A 19,734-nucleotide genomic window follows, 5' to 3' on the forward strand; every position below is an offset into this window, starting at 1 on the left:
ACCTAATATAGTAGGAAGTATTGATGTTAAGTAGTCTTTATTCTTATGGTCTATGAGCTGTAAAATTATGAATGAGCAGTTTCTATTCCTACAAAGCCAATGCCTGCAGCAAACTATGTTTTTCTTACTCTTATGCTACAAATACAAGTAATATCATCTTGTACAATTACTATCATTTGCAGATGTCAGTGGTCACTTTTTGACTTAACTTTAAAGCCAAAGCATCAATACTGACAGAAAGGAGGAAAGACTTAAGTTATTAGACAAGAATATAGACAATTGGTGACAGCATCGGCGGACAAGGGACGAGCAATGGATATAATCTACCTGGACTTGTGCAAGGCATTTGGCACTGTCCCACATGACATCATTCTCTCTAAACTAGAGAGGAATGGGTTTGATGGATGGACCACTCGGTGGATAAGGAATTGGCTGGATGGCCGCACTCAGAGAGTGGTGGTCAACGGCTCCATGTCCAGGTGGAGACCGGTCACGAGTGGCGTCCCTCAGGGGTCTGTGCTGGGCCCGGCCCTGTTCAACATCTTTGACAGCGACATGGACAGTGGGATAGAGTGCACCCACAGCAAGTTCACGGACGACACCAAGCTGTGTGGTGCCACCAACATGCTGGAAGGGAGGGATGCCACCCAGAGGGACCTTGACAGGCTGGAGAGGTGGGCCCGTGCCAACCTCATGAAGTTCAACCAGGCCAAGGGCAAGGTCCTGCACCTGGGTCATGGCAATCCCAGGCACAAATATAGGCTGGGAGGAAAATGGATCAAGAGCAGCCCTGAGGAGAGGGACTTGGGAGTGCTGGTGGATGAGAAGCTTAACATGAGCAGGCAATGCGCCCTTGTGGCCCAGAAGGCCAACCGCATCCTAGGCTGCATCAAAAGGAGCATGACCAGCAGGTTGAGAGAGGTGATTCTGCCCCTCTACTCAGCTCTGGTGAAACCCCACCTGGAGCACTGCATCCAGCTCTGGAGTCCCCAACATAAGAAGGATGTGGGATTGTTGGAGAGGGTCCAGAGGAGGCCACGAAGATGATTAGAGGGCTGGAGCACCTCTCTTATGAGGACAGGCTGAGAGAGCTGGGCCTGTTCAGCCTGGAGAAGAGGAGGTTCCGGGGAGACCTGATAGCGGTCTTCCAGTACCTCAAGGGGGCCTACAGGAAAGATGGGGAGAGGCTGTTCAGTAGGGCCTGTTGCGATAGGACAAGGAGTAATGGTTTTAAAATAGAGGGAGGTAGATTCAGATTAGATATTAGGAAAAAAATTTTTACACTGAGGGTGGTGGAACACTGGAACAGGTTGCCCAGAGAGGTGGTGGATGCCCCATCCCTTGAAACGTTCAAGGCCAGGTTGGATGAGTCTCTGAGCAATCTGATCTAGTTGGAGATGTCCCTGCTCCTTGCAGGGGGGTTGGACTAGATGACCCTTGAGGGTCCTTTCCAACCCTAACCATTCTATGATTCTATGATATATTCTTGTATTCACTGCTAGAGCCAGTGAGCAAGACCTAGATTCTTCTGATAAGGAAACACAGAACTTGCCTCAGTCAGTTAGATCAGGCCATCTAGGCAGTGACCAGAAGATACTATAGATGCATTTGTTGGCTAGCAAACATTAAAAATGGACTATCTGGCAAATAGGAGACCTGTGAAGCTGTGATGGTTTAGCCCGAATCACCACAGTTTCTTGCTCACCCTCCCCCTCCCCAGGGGGATAGGGGAGAGAATTGGGAAGGAAGGAAAACTCATGGGTTGAGATGAAGACAATTTACTAAAATAACAAGGGAAAATTACAGTAACAACAGAATATAAGGATATTAAAAATATACAAAGTGAACAATGCAGGATTTCTCACCACCCGATGTCCCAATGACCGATACAGCCCGTCCCGAGCAGCGATCACGGAAGCAAAACCAAGCAGCAAAGAAAGGAGCAAAAGGGAGCCAGCAAGGTAGAGGGAACGATGCCAGCAAAACAGGAGCAAAGATGGATGCCAGGAAGGCAGATACCCACCCTGGCCTGCCCCCACTTATATACTGAGCATGACGTTTATGTCATGGAACACTCTCTTTGGCCAGTTTGGATCAATTATTCTGTCTGTCTTTCTCCCAGCTTCCTGCATCTGCAAATTAGCGAGACTAGGACGGTGTCCTTGGTCTCATTCACAACAACTGGTATCATCAGGGTGTTTATCAACATTCTTCACACACGAAATCCAAAACATACCAGCTACTGAGAGGAAAAATTAACTCCATCCCTGCCAAAACCAGGACAGTATCCACTCCTTATTCTATACCATCTACGTCATGTGTATACATATATATATACACACACAGATGTAACTCCTTCAATCTATGGGCTATCCCTCCAAAGTCTGTTGAGTTCATTTAGTCCATGACTTTGGGTTCCATATGTCATAACAGTCTTTCAGGACAAGAGAGATGGTATGTAGTATGAGGTTGTTGCATGCTGCATCTGGAACTCGCAGTTGGTGCATCTGGCGTGGCTGGTGTATCATGTCCATGGTCTGCGAGTTGAAGATGTTGATCTTGAGGAAATTGTTGGGCGCTAGTTCCTGTTCCATCATCGTTGCATCTCTCTTGGTTTTATTGAAGCTCATTCTTCACTGGTCAGGGTGTTCCTTGCTGCAATACCTTTGATATGACATATAAGAACTACAGAAATTATTATATACAGTTCAAATTATTGGCTGTTCTCACCTAAAATCAGATCTCCTTGAGGTACACATCGAACTTCCCCATCCTCCCGCATCACCCACGAAGTACATCCAGGTCCTTGAGCAAAAGCAATCCCACGGGTGGGTTTGCCTTTGCCCAGGGGAGGAATAACCCAGACCGCCTTTCCTAACATATTCCTTAGATGCACCACAGGGACTTTATCATCCTCTACAATATGTAACAGTTCAGATTGGGCAGGGCCAGCTTGATTGATGGATCCCCGAGTGTTGACTAACCAAGTGGCTTTTGCTAAATGTGTATCCCAATTTTTGAAGGTTCCACCACCCATTGCTCTCAGCATAGTTTTCAGCAGTCCATTGTACCCTTTGATTTTCCCGGAGGCTGGTGCATGATAGGGGATGTGATATACCCACTCAATGCCATGCTCTTTGGCCCAGGTGTCTATGAGGTTGTTTCGGAAATGAGTCCTGTTGTCTGACTCAATTCTTTCTGGAGTACCATGTCGCCAGAGAACTTGCTTCTTAAGGCCCAGGATAGTGTTTGGGGCGGTGGCATGGGGTACGGGATAGGTCTCTAGCCACCCAGTGGTGGCTTCCACCATTGTAAGCACATGGCACTTGCCTTGACAGGTTTGTGGGAGTGTAATGTAATCAATTTGCCAGGCCTCTCCATATTTATACTTCAGCCATTGTCCTCCATACCAAAGAGGCTTTAACCACTTGGCTTGCTTAATTGCAGCGCATATTTCACATTCATGGATAACCTGTGCAATGGTATCCATGGTCAAGTCCACCCCTCAATCACGAGCCCATTTGTATGTTGCGTCTCTTCCTTGATGGCCCAAGGTGTCATGAGCCCACCGAGCTAAAAATAGTTCACCTCTGTGTTGCCAGTCTAGGTCCATTTGGGAAACTTTAATCTTAGCAGCCTTGATCCACCCTTTGGTTATTATGGTGTTCTTCCGTGGCTCGACTCTTGGGTACGTGGGCATCTACGTGACATACTTATACAACAAGATTCTCTAGCCAGGCAGCAATATCTTGCCACAATGCGGCAGCCCAGATGGGCTTGCCTCTGCGCTGCCAGTTGCTCTGCTTCCACTGCTTTAACCACCCCCACAGAGCATTTGCCACCATCCATGAGTCAGTGTAGAGACAGAGCTTTGGCCATTTTTCCCGTTCAGCGATGTCTAAAGCCAACTGGATGGCCTTCACCTCTGCAAACTGACTCCATTCACCTTGGCCTTCAGTGGCTTCTGCCACTCGTAGTGTAGGACTCCACACAGCAGCTTTCCACTTTCGATGTTTTCCTACAATGCAACAGGACCCATCAGTGAACAGGGCGTATCTCTTCTCATCTTCTGGTAAATTATTATATGGTGGGGCTTCTTCAGCACGTGTCACCTCTTCCTCTGGCGGCATTCCAAAATCTTTGCCTTCTGGCCAACCTGTGATTACTTCTAAGATTCCTGGGTGATTGGGGTTTCCTATTCAGGCTCGCTGTGTGATCAGTGTGACCCACTTACTCCACGTAGCATCAGTTGCATGATGTGTAGAGGGGACCTTCCCTTTGAACATCCAGCCCAGTACTGGCAATCGGGGTGTCAGGAGGAGCTGTGCTTCAGTACCAATCACTTCTGAAGCAGCTCAAACTCCTTCATATGCTGCCAGTATCTCTTTTTCAGTTGGAGTACAGCAGGCCTCAGAACCTCTACATCCCCGGCTCCAAAAGCCTAGGGGTCGACCTCGAGTCTCCCCTGGTGTTCTTTGCCAAAGACTCCAGGTAGGGCCATTCTCCCCAGCTGCGGTGTAGAGGATGTTTTTCACATCTTGTCCTCTCCGGACTGGCCCAAGGGCTACTGCATGAACAATCTCCTGTTTAATTTGTTCAAAGGCTTGTCACTGTTCAGGGCCCCATTTAAAATCGTTCCTCTTTCGAGTCACTTCATAGAGAGGGCTTACAATCATACTGTAATTTGGAATATGCATCCTCCAGAAACCCACAACACCCAGGAAAGCCTGTGTTTCCTTTTTGTCAGTTGGTGGAGCCATAGCTGTTATTTTGTTGACCACATCCATTGGAATGTGACGACGTCCATCTTGCCATTTTACTCCTAAAAACTGGATCTCTTGTGCAGGCCCCTTGACTTTGCTTCGTTTTATGGCAAAACCGGATTTCAGAAGGATTTGGAATATTTGCTCCCCTTTTTGAAAAACTTCTTCTGCTGTGTTGCCCCATACGATGATGTCATCAATGTACTGCAGGTGTTCTGGAGCTCCACCCTTTTCCAGTGCAGCCTGGATCAGCCCATGGCAAATGGTGGGGCTGTGTTTCCACCCTTGGGGCAATCGATTCCAGGTGTACTGGACACCCCTCCAAGTGACAGCAAACTGTGGCCTGCATTCTGCTGCCAAAGGGATGGAGAAGAACACATTGGCAATATCGATGGTGGCATACCACTTGGCTGCTTTTGACTCCAGTTCATACTGAAGTTCTAGCATGTCTGGCACGGCAGCACTCAGTGGTGGCATAACTTCATTTAGGCCACGATAGTCCACTGTTAACCTCCACTCTCCATTAGATTTTCTCACTGGCCATATGGGACTGTGGAAGGGTGAGTGGGACTTGCTGATCACTCCCTGGCTCTCCAGTCGACGAATCAGCTTGAGGATGGGTATTATGGAGTCTCGGTTGGTGCGGTATTGCCGCCGGTGCACTGTGGTGGTAGCAATTGGTACCTGTTGTTCCTCAACCTTCAGTAATCCCACAACAGAAGGGTCCTTTGAGAGCTTGGGCAAGGTGGCCAGCTGTTTATTCTCCTCCGTCTCCACAGTGGCTATACCAAAAGCCCACCGATACCCTCTTGGGTCTTTGAAATACCCTCTCCTGAGGTAATCTATACCAAGAATGCATGGAGCATCTGGGCCAGTCACTATGGGGTGCTTCTGCCACTCATTTCCAGTCAAACTTACTTCAGCCTCCAATACAGTCAGCTCTTGGGATCCTCCTGTCACTCCAGAAATACAAATGGGTTGTGCCCCTTTATAGCTTGATGGCATTAGGGTACACTGTGCACCAGTGTCTACTAGAGCCTTGTACTCTCGTGGGTCTGATGTGCCAGGCCATTTAATCCATACAGTCCAATAAACTCTGTTGTCCCTCTCCTCCGCCTGGCTGGAGGCAGGGCCCCTCTAATCCTGTTCATAATATTCATCGCTCACTTCCTGTGAATATGAATTAGAATTCCCTTCCATAGGATCATAGGTAAGATCAGCCCTTCTATTCCGTCTGGGGAACTGTCCACTGGAGACCAGAGCAGCAGTTTTCCGGGGAGAACTTCTATTTGCAAATGTTTTTCCCTGCAGCTCACGTACCCGTGCCTCTAGGTCTGAGGTAGGTTTCCCATCCCACTTCCTCATGTCCTCTCCTTGGTCATGCAAGGTAAACCACAGGATTCCTCGCCGTGTGTACCGTCTCTCTTGAGCAGGGAAACGTTTACTCCTAATAGCTGAAATACTGCTCTGTATGGGCGGGGAGTAGGACCTATCCTCTTTTAACTGCTGGACCTCCCGAGACAGTTTCTCCACAGCTGAGACAAGGGAAGAAGAGAGAGTGTCTTCATATTGCCGGAGCTGACTAGCCAATTCATCTATTGTTGGTCCCTCTCCCTCTTTCCAGAGCATAATTGCCAATGAATTGGCATATGATGATGGTACACTCTGTAGAAACTTCCGCCACATGAGTCGTGTGCACCGGACTTCACCTGGATCTTGGGGTGACTCCTCACTGTCTAGGTCACTATAAATGGCTTCCAGCACAGCTAATTCCCTTAGGTCCTGGATACCTCTCTCCATGGTGGTCCACTTGCCTGGGTGATAGGTGACATCTTCCTTGAAGGGATATCTTCCCTTCATCCTTGATAGGAGTCACCTCCAGAGGCTGAGAGCTTGTGCACCTCTTCCAATCACTTTGTCAATGCCTGCTTCCCTAGAAAGGGATCCCAGCTGTTTAGCTTCCTTACCTTCTAATTCCAGGCTACTGGCCCCATTATCCCAGCATCGAAGCAGCCAGGTGAGAAAGTGCTCGCCTGGACGGCAGCCAAAATCTTTTCGTATGTCTCGCAACTCATTCAGGGATAGGGATCAGGTGGTTTCAGTCTCATAAATTAGTTCCTCTTCCTCCTCCTCTGCTCATGATGGTCCTGGTTTTTCCTCATCCCTTACTAAACGAGCTGACTTTCGCTTCCAAGATTTCTTCTTCTGTACAGGGGCGACCGATACTGACACAGGTTGGTTCTCTGATTTGGCTGCAGTGCCAGTAGCTAGAGTTGGAGTAGCCGCAGGGCCGGTAACTGGGGCTGGATTAGCCGCAGTGCCGGTAGCTGGGGCTGGAGTAGCCATGGTATCGGTCGGTTGATTTTTTCTCCCTTCTTCCTGAAGGTGCTGCATAACGTTAAGCAGTGTTTGGAAGATACTAGTCATTGCCCAACACAAAGCAATAAGCTTTGCCTCTTTAGAATAGCCATGGCATTTTTCTTTCAAATATTCGATCACTTCATCAGGATTCTGTAGTTGTTCGGGAGTGAAGTTCCAGACCATTGGAGGTGAGAAGTTCTCTAGGTACCTGCCCATATTCTCCCACATGCCATGCCACCCCTGCCCCTCCAACCTCGAGGCAGATCTCTGGGTGATTTTTTAAAATAGTTGTTTAATCCTAAACAACATATGAAACATATTCAGGAGACAGAGCAATAGGAGTATGCTGGCTTGCACATCCCAAGGATATTCAAAATTCTCAACAGCTGATGTGACTCGCTTGAAGGAAAAAGGGAAGGTAAAGGAGTAGGGGAAGGTACCCTCCTCTGACTTCCCCATAGATTGGTTCTCCAAGGAGAAAAAGAAAAATGTGCGATTACTAATAATTCTTGCAAAATGGCATCCAAAGTATGGAGTTGCCAGCAATGCCAAAAACAAGAACCAGACTGATTTCATGACCAGTGATGTCATCATACCATAAGCCAGTAGTGCCCGGTACAACAAAATAAGAATTCTCATCCATTTCCGACAAATGATAAACAGCATCAAAGGAAATATGTGATGCAACTTAGGACAGACATAACACCACCATGTGAACACATAGTACAACATTGTGACCAGGGACTCAAATAGAATAACAACTTTAACACACTCTAGTCAGATCTGTCATTACCTTAACCCTTCGGGCCCCATGTTGGGCGCCAAAAAGACTGTGATGGTTTAGCCCGAATCACCACACAGTTTCTCGCTCACCCTCCCCCTCCCCAGGGGGATGGGGGAGAGAATTGGGAAGGAAGGAGAACTCGTGGGTTGAGATGAAGACAATTTACTAAAATAAAAAGGGAAAATTACAGTAACAACAGAATATAAGGATATTAAAAATATACAAAGTGAACAATATATGTTTTCTCACCACCCGATGTCCCAATGACCGATACAGCCCGTCCCGAGCAGCGATCACGGAAGCAAAACCAAGCAGCAAAGAAAGGAGCAAAAGGGAGCCAGCAAGGTAGAGGGAACGATGCCAGCAAAACGAGCAGGAAAGATGGATGCCAGGAAGGCAGATACCCACCCTCGCCTGCCCCCACTTATATACTGAGCATGACGTTTATGGCATGGAATACTCTCTTTGGCCAGTGTTCTGGTTTTGTTAGTGAGGGGGGGCCTAAGGTGGTAGCTTCTGTAGGAAACTGCTAGAAGTTGCTCCCCTTTGTTTAGTGGACTCGGCCGGGCCTAGGGTGGACCCGCTGCTGGCCAAGGCCAAGCCAATTGGTAGCAGAACATCCCGTGATAATGCCTCTGCAATAACGTATTTAAGTAGGGGAAAACAGAAAAAAAGGAGAAGGAGAGGAGAAGATATGAAGCAGCTGAGCGGGGGCAGAGAGGGGGAGGCACGAGCCTCATGGGCCTTGCAGGCCTCACCCTCTGGCCTCTTGCCAGGCAGCCGACTGGGCCCGACTTGGTCCAGCCTGGCTGCAAGAAGTTGAGAGCAGATGAGAAGTGAACAAGATGTAAAAAGGATCCTGAGAGGCGTCTGCCAGCCTGTTGTGAGGAACGGCTGCAGACGCCAAGGTCAGTGAAGAAGGAGGGGGAGGAGTAATGTGGCTCCTGGACAAGATTCCCCTGCAGCCTGTGGTGATGACCATGGTGGAGCAGATTGTCCCCCTGCAGCCCATGGAGGTCCACAGAGGGGCAGAGATCCACCTGCAGCCCATGGAGGACCCCACGCCAGAGCAGGTGGAGGCCTGAAGGAGGCTGTGGCCCATGGAGGGCCCTCTGGGGCAGCTGTTCTGGAGGGACTGCACCCTGTGGAAGAGATGACCCATGCCGGAGCAGTTTCACAAAGGACTGTGGCCCGTGGGAGGGAACCCCACGCTGGAGCAGAGGAGGAATGTGAAAAGTTCTTCCCCTGACGATGACACAGCAGCATAAAACAATGCGTGATGAACTGACTGCGACCCCCATTCCCTTTTTCCCCCCCTGTGCCACCTGGGAGGGGAGGTAGTAGAGATAATGTTAAGCTTGGGAAGAGGGAGGGGTGGGAGGAGGTTATCTTGTTCCCTGTCTCATGCTCCTGCTAGTTTTAGAAATAAATGAATACTTTTCCCCAAGTCGAGTCTGTTTTGCCCGTGATGGTAAGTTTAAGGATTTCTCCCTATCTCAAACCTTGAGCTGTTTTTCTTATATCATCTCCTCCTATTCTCTCAGAGGGGGCGGGAAGCGAGAGAGAGACTGTGTAGTCTGGTCCCGAGTGGGGCTGAGCTACAACAGCCAGTTTGGGTCAACTGTTCTGTCTGTCTCTCTCCCAGCTTCCTGCATCTGCAAATTAGCATGACTTGGAAAGCAGGACAGTGTCCTTGGTCTCATTCGTAATAACTGGTATCATCAGGGTGTTTATCAACATTCTTCACACATGAAATCCAAAACACATCAGCTACTGAGAGGAAAAATTAACTCCATCCCTGCCAAAACCAGGACAGAAGCAGATAAGAGGGCCCAGGATCCAAGTGAGGTCCACAGTAAGGAACAGTGACAAGGGGGTTTGGCTTCTGTCCTGGTTCTGGCTAAGATAGAGTTAATATTCACCTGAGCTGGGTGGAGAACTGAAGCTGGTAGACCCTATTGCTGGGTCACCCAGCTGCAGTAACTGATTAGCTAAGAGCTCGGGTTAATTTACCCAAATGAGCCAAAGGGCTGTTCCATCCCATGGGCCATCATGCTCAGTATCTAAGTGAGGAGGGTGCTGAGGGGAGCCTTTTGCTATGTGGGAAGAAAGTGGGTGCGGAGCTTTGTTGTAAGCCATTATACTGTGTTTGTATTTCATCACTGTTTTGTTTTCTTTTGTTATTGCTGATAAATTTGCTTTTTGTTCAATCTCAACCCATGTGTTTTTGCTGGTTTTGTTTTTTTTGTTTGTTTGTTTGTTTACCAATTCTCCCTTCTGTCCCACTGGAGGGTAGGGGGAGTGAGAGAGAGACGGAGTGGTCTGGTCCCAATCAGGGCTGAACTACAACAGCTTCCTAAAGTTAGATCTGTCATAAAGCAACCTTTCAGGTATCTGTTTGAACACCCCTCACCCTGCATTTGCCTGGAGATGATTAAACATCTCTCCTTGCTAGGATGTGAAAGGCCTTCACAGACTAGGTGTCCTGGTTTCAGCAGGGACGGAGTTAATTTTCTTCTCAGTAGCTGGTGTGTTTTGGATTTTGTGTGTGAAGAATGTTGATAAAAACATTCTGATGATACGAGTTGTTTTTAATGAGACCAAGGACACTGTCTGGCTTTCCAAGTCTCGTTAACGTGCAGATGCAGGAAGCTGGGCAAAAGACAGACAGAATAATTGACCTAAACTGGCCAAAGAGAGTATTCCATGCCATAAACGTCATGCTCAGTATATAAGTGGGGGTTGCCCATGGGAGGGGGCATCATTTTCAGTTATTCCTTTTCTTGTCGGGTATCCGTTTGGGCACCCTTGGCATCCTTTTCTTCTCTCTTGCTTGCTGGCATCGTTCCCTCTACCTTGCTAGCTTGCTCTCCCCCTTTGCTTGCTGCTCGGTGTTGTTCCTGTGATCGCTGCTCAGGACGGGCTGCGTCGGTCATTCGGACATCGGGTGGTGAGAAATTGGACATTGTTCATTTTGTATATTTTGTATATATTAATATCCTTATATCCTGTTAGCTTTGTAGTTTTTAGTATTTTTAGTAAACTGTTTTTATCTCAACCCACGAGTTTTCCTTTCTTCCCAATTTCTCTCCCCTGTCCCACTAGGTAGGGGCAGGGTGAATAAGAAAACTGTGTGGTGATCCGGGCTAAACCACCACAGTCTTTTTGGCGCCCAACGTGGGGCTCGAGGAATTTGAGATAAGGATTGAGTTTAATTGGGAGCGGTAACGGGCAGCTGTGGCCCGTGGAGGGCCTGCTGGGACAGCTGTTCTGGAGAGACTGCACCTGTGGAAGAGATGACCCACACTAGAGCAGTTTCACAAAGGACTGTGGCCCGTGGGAGGGACCCCACGATGGAGCAGGGGAGGAATGAGAGGAGTTCTTCCCCCAACCATGAAGCAGTGGCGTAAAACAACATATGATGAACTGACTGCAACCCCCATTCCCTCTTCCCCCCTGTGCCGCTCGGGGGGGGGAAGGTAGTAGAGATAATGTTAAGCTTGGGAAGAGGGAGGGGTGGATGGAGGTTATCTTGTTCTCTGTCTCATTATCCTGCTGTTTGTAGTAATAAATGAATAGTTTTCCCCAAGTCGAGTCTGTTTTGCCCGTGACGGTAACTTTAAGGATTTCTCCCTGTCCTTATCTCAAACCTCGAGCCGTTTTTCTTTATATTTTCTCTCCCTGTTCTCTCGGAAGGTGGGGGGAGTGAGAGAGAAACTGCGCAGTCTGGTCCAATCGGGGCTGAACTACCGCAGTCTTTTTGGCACCCAACGTGGGGCTCAAAGGGGCCTCACTAGATCAGTCGTGAGATCATCGGACCTTAGCAGAAGATAAGTATATCCCAGAATGACTACTGGCATTTCAACATTTCATAGCTATGACAGTCATGACTGTCCTCACTTGCAGTTTTTATGTAGTCCCACATCGATGAATATGGGAACACTCTGCACACCTTTCCCAAAGATGATGACAGTGAATTATCTTATCTTCCAGAGTCAGCATCCATACAACTAAGTACTGCTTCCTATTCAAATACTCAAAGCAGGTGAAAAACAGGGATAACTCAGAAGCTGCATTTGCTTGTTCCCTTTTCTCATCTGCTGCCTCACAAATTGAAGCAGCCTCCAGTACAAGGGCTGCAATGTAACTTGCAAGAATTGTACACAGGTGGGGTATGTGTGTGTATTTATGCTCACATACCCCTTGCATTCAAGGTTGTGAAGAGATATTAATATATTTTGTCTCTATATATTCAGGAAGCATTTGGCTGCCAAATTAGCTTTCTATATACATCTACATGAATGACAATATTCACATACTGTTACTGTAGCCACTTTTAAGTAACAGTGTTGTACTAACCTCACCATCCCCCTGAATATTAGTTCACTATTTCATCTTGCATCTCCAGTCCCCACTGGGAAGTTGTGCCAATTTACAGAAGGCCATCCAAAATACCACATAAAACAGTAACATATCTCCACCACAAGCAGTTGTGTTGACTGTAAGATGAAATTCACATCAGTATTTCACTTGCCCCAGAAACACCTTTTAAACGCTGGGTCCTATGATACCATTTCTCACAAAAGGGATTGTAGAGAGCTGTGATCAGCCCCCCCCCCCCCCCCCCCCCAATAACAATTACTCTGTTCCTTTCTTTGTCCCATCACATAATCTGGGAGACATGGTTTGAAAGCCTAGGATCCCTTCTCTCATCCCATTAACATGAATTTCAAAGGAGTTACAACTATATTTATGACCATCCAGAAACCAATCCACAGATTTGTTTTTGTAAAACACTGACATCATAAATGTTGATTATGTAACCATTGTAATACTGACAAAACAGGCTACACTAGAAAAGAGAATCAATATTGCAGCAAATGCTCAAAGGCTGTATTTAGGTCCACATATTGATTGAGTACTTAAACAGAGCTGAGCACTGTGTTTCAGGGCTCAAGAGAATACCATGGACAGGTAACCAAATTATAGGAGCCAGTATACCCAAAGTCATGTGCTAGATTTGTCCCCTCTCCATTCAATATTCAGATACAAAGACAAGACCAGGTCTACCAGTTGGAAAGTTGCTGAAAGTAGCACAAGGGAAACTAGTAGTACCAAATAATTTTTAATTAATGAAAAAAAAAGTTCATGTTTGCAAAATCCACAAATTGGGCAGAAAAATCCAAGCTTTTTACACCATACTACAGTTTTCTAAAGAAGTTTTTGACACAAAAACAAACGCAGGGAATAGATGTGCTTGAGGTGAAATCGTTCCCAAACTGGAAAGGTAAAAGTAAATATACAGAGCATGTATTTAGAGTCCATCCTCCCCAAAGGCTCTTCAGAAAAGGGTATATTCCAATGGAATGTATTAAGATCATATTCAGATGTGATGTTATTCTGATCAATAATCTTATTTGATCGGGAAAGATATACTATGGGTTGCTGAAATACAGAGGGGAGAATTCAACTTTCAATCATTTCCTTTAATGTTTTCAATCAGACATTATTTGGTGGAAATATGATAATTACTAATTAATTCATGTAACAGAGCCTGTAAAGTCATGTAAACAAGCAATTAAGCTTCATAATCTACTTTGCTTCTGTTCTGTTGATACGTATAGCTTGTTTTCCACATTGACCAAAAACATAACATTTGCAGCCAATGTTACTGAGTCTTTTATCAAGCAGCTATCTTCCAGATAACCTGTCAACTACAGACCACAGTCACCAATGCACCTGTTGTAGCTCTTTGTTTACAGATGTCTAGTTATATCCTAACTCTCTACTATAATCAAGAGAAATGCCAGAACTTGCCTAACTACATAGAAGTGTTTTAGAAAGATATCTGAGGCTAAATACCTACCCCCTCTGGTTGCATGAGGTTTAATATATGATTAAAATATATGCTTCTTTAAAAAAGAAAGCATCAAGCTCTTGTTATAACATAATAAAAACTCAAGACAATGTGTGTACTTAAAACCCAGAAAAGGGATAGTCTCCTCCAAAATAACAGTGAAATGGTTTAAATTACATGGAACAAGTTCAAAATTCACTGTAACAACCAGGCTCCAAAGATTTACACAATCTCTACACATGTCCCTACACAAAGTCACATCCTTAATATTATTAAACAGCATACTCAAGTTGTGACAATGCAACCATAATAAACTGTACAACATCAAAATTCAGTTTTTCACAGCTTTTCTATTGCTAAATAAGCAATATGATGCTAATTTTGTGAACATCTATTCTTATGGTCAGATAGTATTCTCAAATTTTTTTTTTTTTTGTAGTTTGGGCATTTGTAGAACAAGAAGAGGTTTTTTTTTAATGGAATAAGCCACGGTGGAAAAAAGCTCTCAAATTTAAGAAGTGGATGTGCAGTGCTGTATTTATTTGGCACTTGGGCTTCTTACATTTATTGGAGAATGCCTCTTATGATCTTTTAACTTATCATTTAATCTCTCTAAAACAATAGGCTGTAGCTGCTAGTCTGAATTCTGAAACAAAGATGACCAGAACACTACAATAGAACTCTTGCAGTCTTGCCAGGGTCCCCTTTCTACTACTCCTCCCAACAAAAAGCAGGCAACAGATGCATCTGAAGAACTATCATGGTTGAGCCCCACTCAGGACCACCCGACTACACAGTCTCTCACTTACTCCCCTCACCCTCCAAGGGAACAGGGAGAGATAATATAAGAAGAAGGCTCGAGGTTTGAGATAAGGACAGGGAGAGATCCTTAAAGTTACCATTATGGGCAAAAGTAGACTCAACTTGGGGAAAACTACTGCAATTTAGTATTAATAAAACCAAAGCAGGATAATGAGGAAGAGAACAAAAACAGGCTTCCCCCTCACCTCTCCCCAGGCTTAACTTTATGTTCAATTATCTCTACCTCCTTCCTCTCCCCAAGCAGCACAAGGGGACGAGGGAATGGGGGTTACAGTCAGTTCATCACACATCGCTTTACTCTGCTCCTTCCTCCTCAGGGGAGGAACTCCTCACATTCCTCCCCTGCTCCAGCATGGAGTCTCACCCACAGGCTGCAGGTGGATCTCTGCTCCTCCCTGGGCCTCCATGGGCTGCAGAGGGACAGCCTGCTTTACCATGGGCTGCACCACAGGCTGCAGGGGAATCTTGGCCAGGAGCTGCATTACTCCTCCCCCTCCTTCTTCACTGACCTTGGCATCTGCAGCTGTTCCTCTCACAAGAAGTTCTTTACAACTGGCTCAGGCAGATGCCTCTCAGGTTCTCTTCACATCTCATCTCCTCTCTTCACTTCCTGCAGCTGGGCTGGGCCTAATCAGGCCCAGATGGCCACCCAGCAGGAGGCCAGAGGGTGAGGCCTGCAAAGCCCACAAGGCTTGCACCTCCCCCTCTCTGCCCCTACTTCAGCTTCTCCCACCCCCCCCTTTTTTTTTTTAAAAAAAAAAAAAAAAAATATTTTTCCCTTTCTTAAATACGTTATTGCAGAAGCATTACCAGGGAACATTCCATCACCAATTGGCTTGACCCTGGCCAGTGGCAGGTCCACCGGACAAAAGGGAAACTTCTGGCAGCTTTCTTGCAGAAGCTGCCATCGTAGCTCCCCTCCCTCCACTAAACAAAACCAGCACAAGAGCAGATTTGCATTTTTCTCTCACCCACTTCAAATCAGTGGTTCAGTTACTGAACAATCAATTATTATAGGTTTTTCTTCTCTTCTGAGACTTCCAACTGAGGATAATCCTTACTTACCACCATTTGGGGTATCTTTAATTGTTTAACTAAAACTGAAATTTGTAATAAACTGTGAACTGTTTGTTCATCAAACTTTGTCAGAACAAGAAAGTTACATGAAATACGCAAGGTCGACCACAGGCACCCGACTATGTAAACACAGCATGCAGGACTGCGAAGGGGGGGGGGGGGGGCTCATGAAGACAAAGGGTATAAAACCAGTAACTTTCTAACCATATAGTTTGAAGAAGCAATTAGTGGGAGGGGGAAGTCTGTTTTCATGAGGAGTGAGAAACAGTCTCACATTACCTCGAGGGAGTGATTAATCCTTAAGCAAGGATTCGAAAATAGGATGGCATCCATCCCATAAATCTCCTTGCTCAAGGAAAACGGGTGGTTAACAAGGACATGAATTGGCCCAGACTGATAAGGACGCTGCCAACTTGTAGGATCAGCACATTCCAGGCAAAGGTGAAAAGTACACCATGAAGAAGACCTACAGCCTTCCTCCAAAAGGCCCCCGAAGACCCTCGCCCACAATTCCTGGGAGAATTTGCTTACTGGTCGCTTGCTTTAATAAACCAAATTTTTAATTGGCCAATCTCTGTCATTTAATTGGACAGAGAGGACAGATAAACTATAACAAAATTAAATAAAGTTTATTAGTTTATATTTCAATTTCTGTAGTACATCAGCACAATATAATAATTCTGCTAAATATTGACAATACCTTCAGTATAAAACACCACCAACCAAGTTTGATATGAATCTATTAATCTAATCCTAAAAATACAGTATTTCTATTTAAACTACTAGTGCAGATCAAGTACAACCATTTGGGAAGCGTGCTGGAAAATTGTACTAGGTCTGGCTGAGACAGTTAAATTTTTTCATAGCAGCTTGTATAGTGCCATCTTTTAGACTTGAGAATAAAGCAGTGTTGATAACACACCAATATTTTAGCTATAGCTGAACAGTGCTCGTGCAACGTCAAGGCCTTCTCCGTTTCTCACTCTGCTGCTGCCACCACTCCCACCCCCCACCCCCAAATAGACGGGGGGTGAGCAAGAGGCTGAAAGGGGACAAAACCAGGACAGTTGACCCAAATTGACTAAAAGGATAGTCCACAGCATACATCACCACATTCAGCAATAAAACTGGAGGTTAGGCTTTCCAAGGCAGCTGTTGCTTGGAGACTGGCTAGGCATCAGTCTGCCTGTGGGAGGTAGTGATTACCTTTGCATCACTTGTGTTCCCCCTCCCTTCACTTATTAAAAACTTAACTCATGAGTTTTTCCTCACTTTTGCTCTTTCAATTCTCTTCCCCCCCCCCCCATCCTGCTAGGGGAGAGGAGTGAGCAAGCAGCTCACACTGATGGATGCTTAGCTGCTAGCCAGGGTCAACCTAATGGTCAACCTACCACAAAAATAAAAAAGGCCACAGATGTCTTACCTTGTTCTAAGAGCCACCCAAGCAGCATCAATGTCAGCATACAGATTCTTCTCTGTTGGCTTCCCAGAACTTGCACCATATCCAGAATAATCATATGAGAATATGTTGCAATTTATCCGTGAACCCAGTCCTATATAAAAGCTGCTCATCTGACCTAGGTCAACAGCATTTCCATGTGAGAAGAGCAAAGTATACTTGGCATTAAGCGAGCAACGCACAAACATGCAGGCAATCTTGTTACCTTTACTTGTTCTAGTCATGAAACACTCAATGGCATCTTTTTCTCTAGAAGAATACTGCCAGTCTGCTCGCTCCAAGAGATGTAGAGTCCAGCAACTACCACTCTCATCACAAATCAATGTGTACGTAGGATCAGGAGGTAAGAATGCCAGTTTGGAAGCAATTTTCCCTGGGCATGGTGGACAACAGAAGAGGCAACACAGTTCACTAAAGGAAAGATTATTCATCTTCTAGTCTGAAATAGGAAGAGAGTGATATCAGTTTCTAGTTACAATCTCATATTAAAAAAAGCCTCATAAAAAATACAAACTTAATCTCTCCAATAAACAAGCAATTTCCATGGAAACATTTAACAAAATATATAAACTATTACATAGAAATTTGCTTATTTTATATTAACTGCTTTAAAATGAGCATGCTATTAAAAAAAAAACAAACAGTAATAACTACAGCCCTGCCAGATGTTAAAGCTAAACCACCCTCCACCCAAAAAAAAAAAAAAAACAAACACCACCAAAAAAAAAAAACCAAACCAACACACCACACAAGTTTTGGAGCTTCTTTTGAGGCAATAAAGTCTCTCTCCTTAAAGCAATAACAGAAGCATTCACCTCCTTGAAAACTATACATATCAAAGAACAATTACAATATGTTATAGCATTTGCAGGGTAATAAGGCAGTTAAGAGCTCTGCAGGGGGAGAGGAGAAAAAAAAAAAAAAAAAGAAAATCACTACAGTGTTTCTCAACTACAGAGAAAGCATAAGTTATAGGTCCCTACAAGCACTATCAGCAGTAGGAAAAGTGTACGAAGGTCAAGACTTAAGAAGCAAAGTTAGATCCTTTACTGGCCTACTATAGACCTTCAGGGCACTGAAATTCAGACAAACTCTTCCCACACTGGCTGACATCGGTGTTTTCAAGCCCTCCAAAAATTAACCAAGGTTTCCTGACTTGCAAGTAGGAATTGGGATTATGTTGATATTATCCATTTTCATAAGACTATTTTTATATTATGCTTTAACAAAAACATTCCAAACCCAAATGCTCGAGGACATATTGATTTGTAGAATATCTAAGCCACACTACCTATTCAAACTATTGGTTAATAGAGTGAGGAAGAAAAAAAAAAACAATACAATACAATAACTGCACATACACCTGAAACAAGCTAGATAAAGATACAGCTGCCTTGACAAACAGGTACTTTGTCCTCTTCATTTACAAGAGAGGCAGATGCACGAGGATATCCTTTGTCAACATTTTTTTTTTTTTCCCCACCCTTCTTCAGAGAGGAGGGGTGATGAAAGGTCCCCTCCAACCCAAACTGTTCTATAATACTATGAAATCTACCAAGAGCCATGCTGGCCATGCCAGCACAGCTAAAATAAGCATTTACACTACTTTCAGAATGCTAAGTTGTGTCAACTTAGACAGCTTTTCCATCTCAACTCTATCCACAGGTCTCAAGTTCAGTTCTTACCAGGTCATGCAAATAGAAAAACTCATATTTTCATGCATCACCTTTAATGCTAGATTCAAGTTTACAGTCAAGAACAAAACAAGCTAGCTTCTGGTGTCCATAGTCCCATGCTGGTTTAGAAATACATATGTAATCCCAAAGAAAAAAAAAAAAAAAAAAAATCTTACTTCTAACTGTATGTAGTGGGTTAACCTGGAGCACCTCCTCCCTCTCATTGATCTTGGCATCTGCATGATTTTTCTCACATTTCCCCCTCCCTCTTCTCTCACAACTGCTGCACAGCCGTTTTTTCACCTTTTCTTAAATACACTGACAGAGACACCAACAGCTTTGCTGATCAGCTTTGGCCAGCAGTGGGTCTCTTTTGGAGGTGTCTGGAACTGACTCTGTCCAGCCTGGGGACAGCCCCTTACTTCTCACAGAGGCCACCCCTGCAGCCTCCCTGTTATAAAAATTTTGCCACATAAATCCAATACACTATAATACTTGGCAATATTGAGAACTGTTCTCAAAGTCAATCCTCTAACATAGAGGAGTATAGTTTTCATGCCTGTATGCATTTCCAACTTTTTTTTTTTTAAAGCTCCATTGGGCACCGCTGCAGTAACTGTTGAATATGTTCAATTGAATCATCATTTCAACCTAGTAGTTTTCCACAAGATATCATAATTTAACTTCAATTAAAACCAGACCTTATTGTAAGGTATACAGGTCAGATTCTTCAGTTAAGGGATTAAACAGCATTAAAACAAACAAGGTATTTCTTAACATTAGGACAACATGATTTTCCAATGATTCATGTACACAAGAATTAACATATAAAGAAGAAAGAAAAAAAAAAGTCGCAAGTAAACCTTCATTTAGCATTGCCCAGTCTTGGCAAAAGCAGTTCAAAAATTGTCATTTTGAGATCAATCTTTCAAAGA

At 44.9% G+C, this 19,734-nt stretch overlaps 1 protein-coding gene across 1 annotated transcript in view; it reads right to left on the reverse strand.

Annotated features, from left to right (window-relative positions):
• Positions 1 to 17,554, reverse strand: part of LOC147596711 (alpha/beta hydrolase domain-containing protein 17B-like) — a 63,295-nt gene extending 45,741 nt beyond the window's left edge. Inside the window, exon 1 of the mRNA XM_086769507.1 lies at positions 17,088 to 17,554. Within this exon, the coding sequence (XP_086625633.1) occupies positions 17,088 to 17,554 (467 nt within the window). The remainder of the gene's footprint in view (positions 1 to 17,087) is intronic.
• Positions 17,555 to 19,734: the final 2,180 nt, after the last annotated feature.

This window comes from Chlamydotis macqueenii, chromosome W, assembly GCF_036417535.1.
Source record: "Chlamydotis macqueenii isolate bChlMac1 chromosome W, bChlMac1.mat, whole genome shotgun sequence".
Classification (NCBI taxonomy): Eukaryota; Metazoa; Chordata; class Aves; order Otidiformes; family Otididae; genus Chlamydotis; species Chlamydotis macqueenii.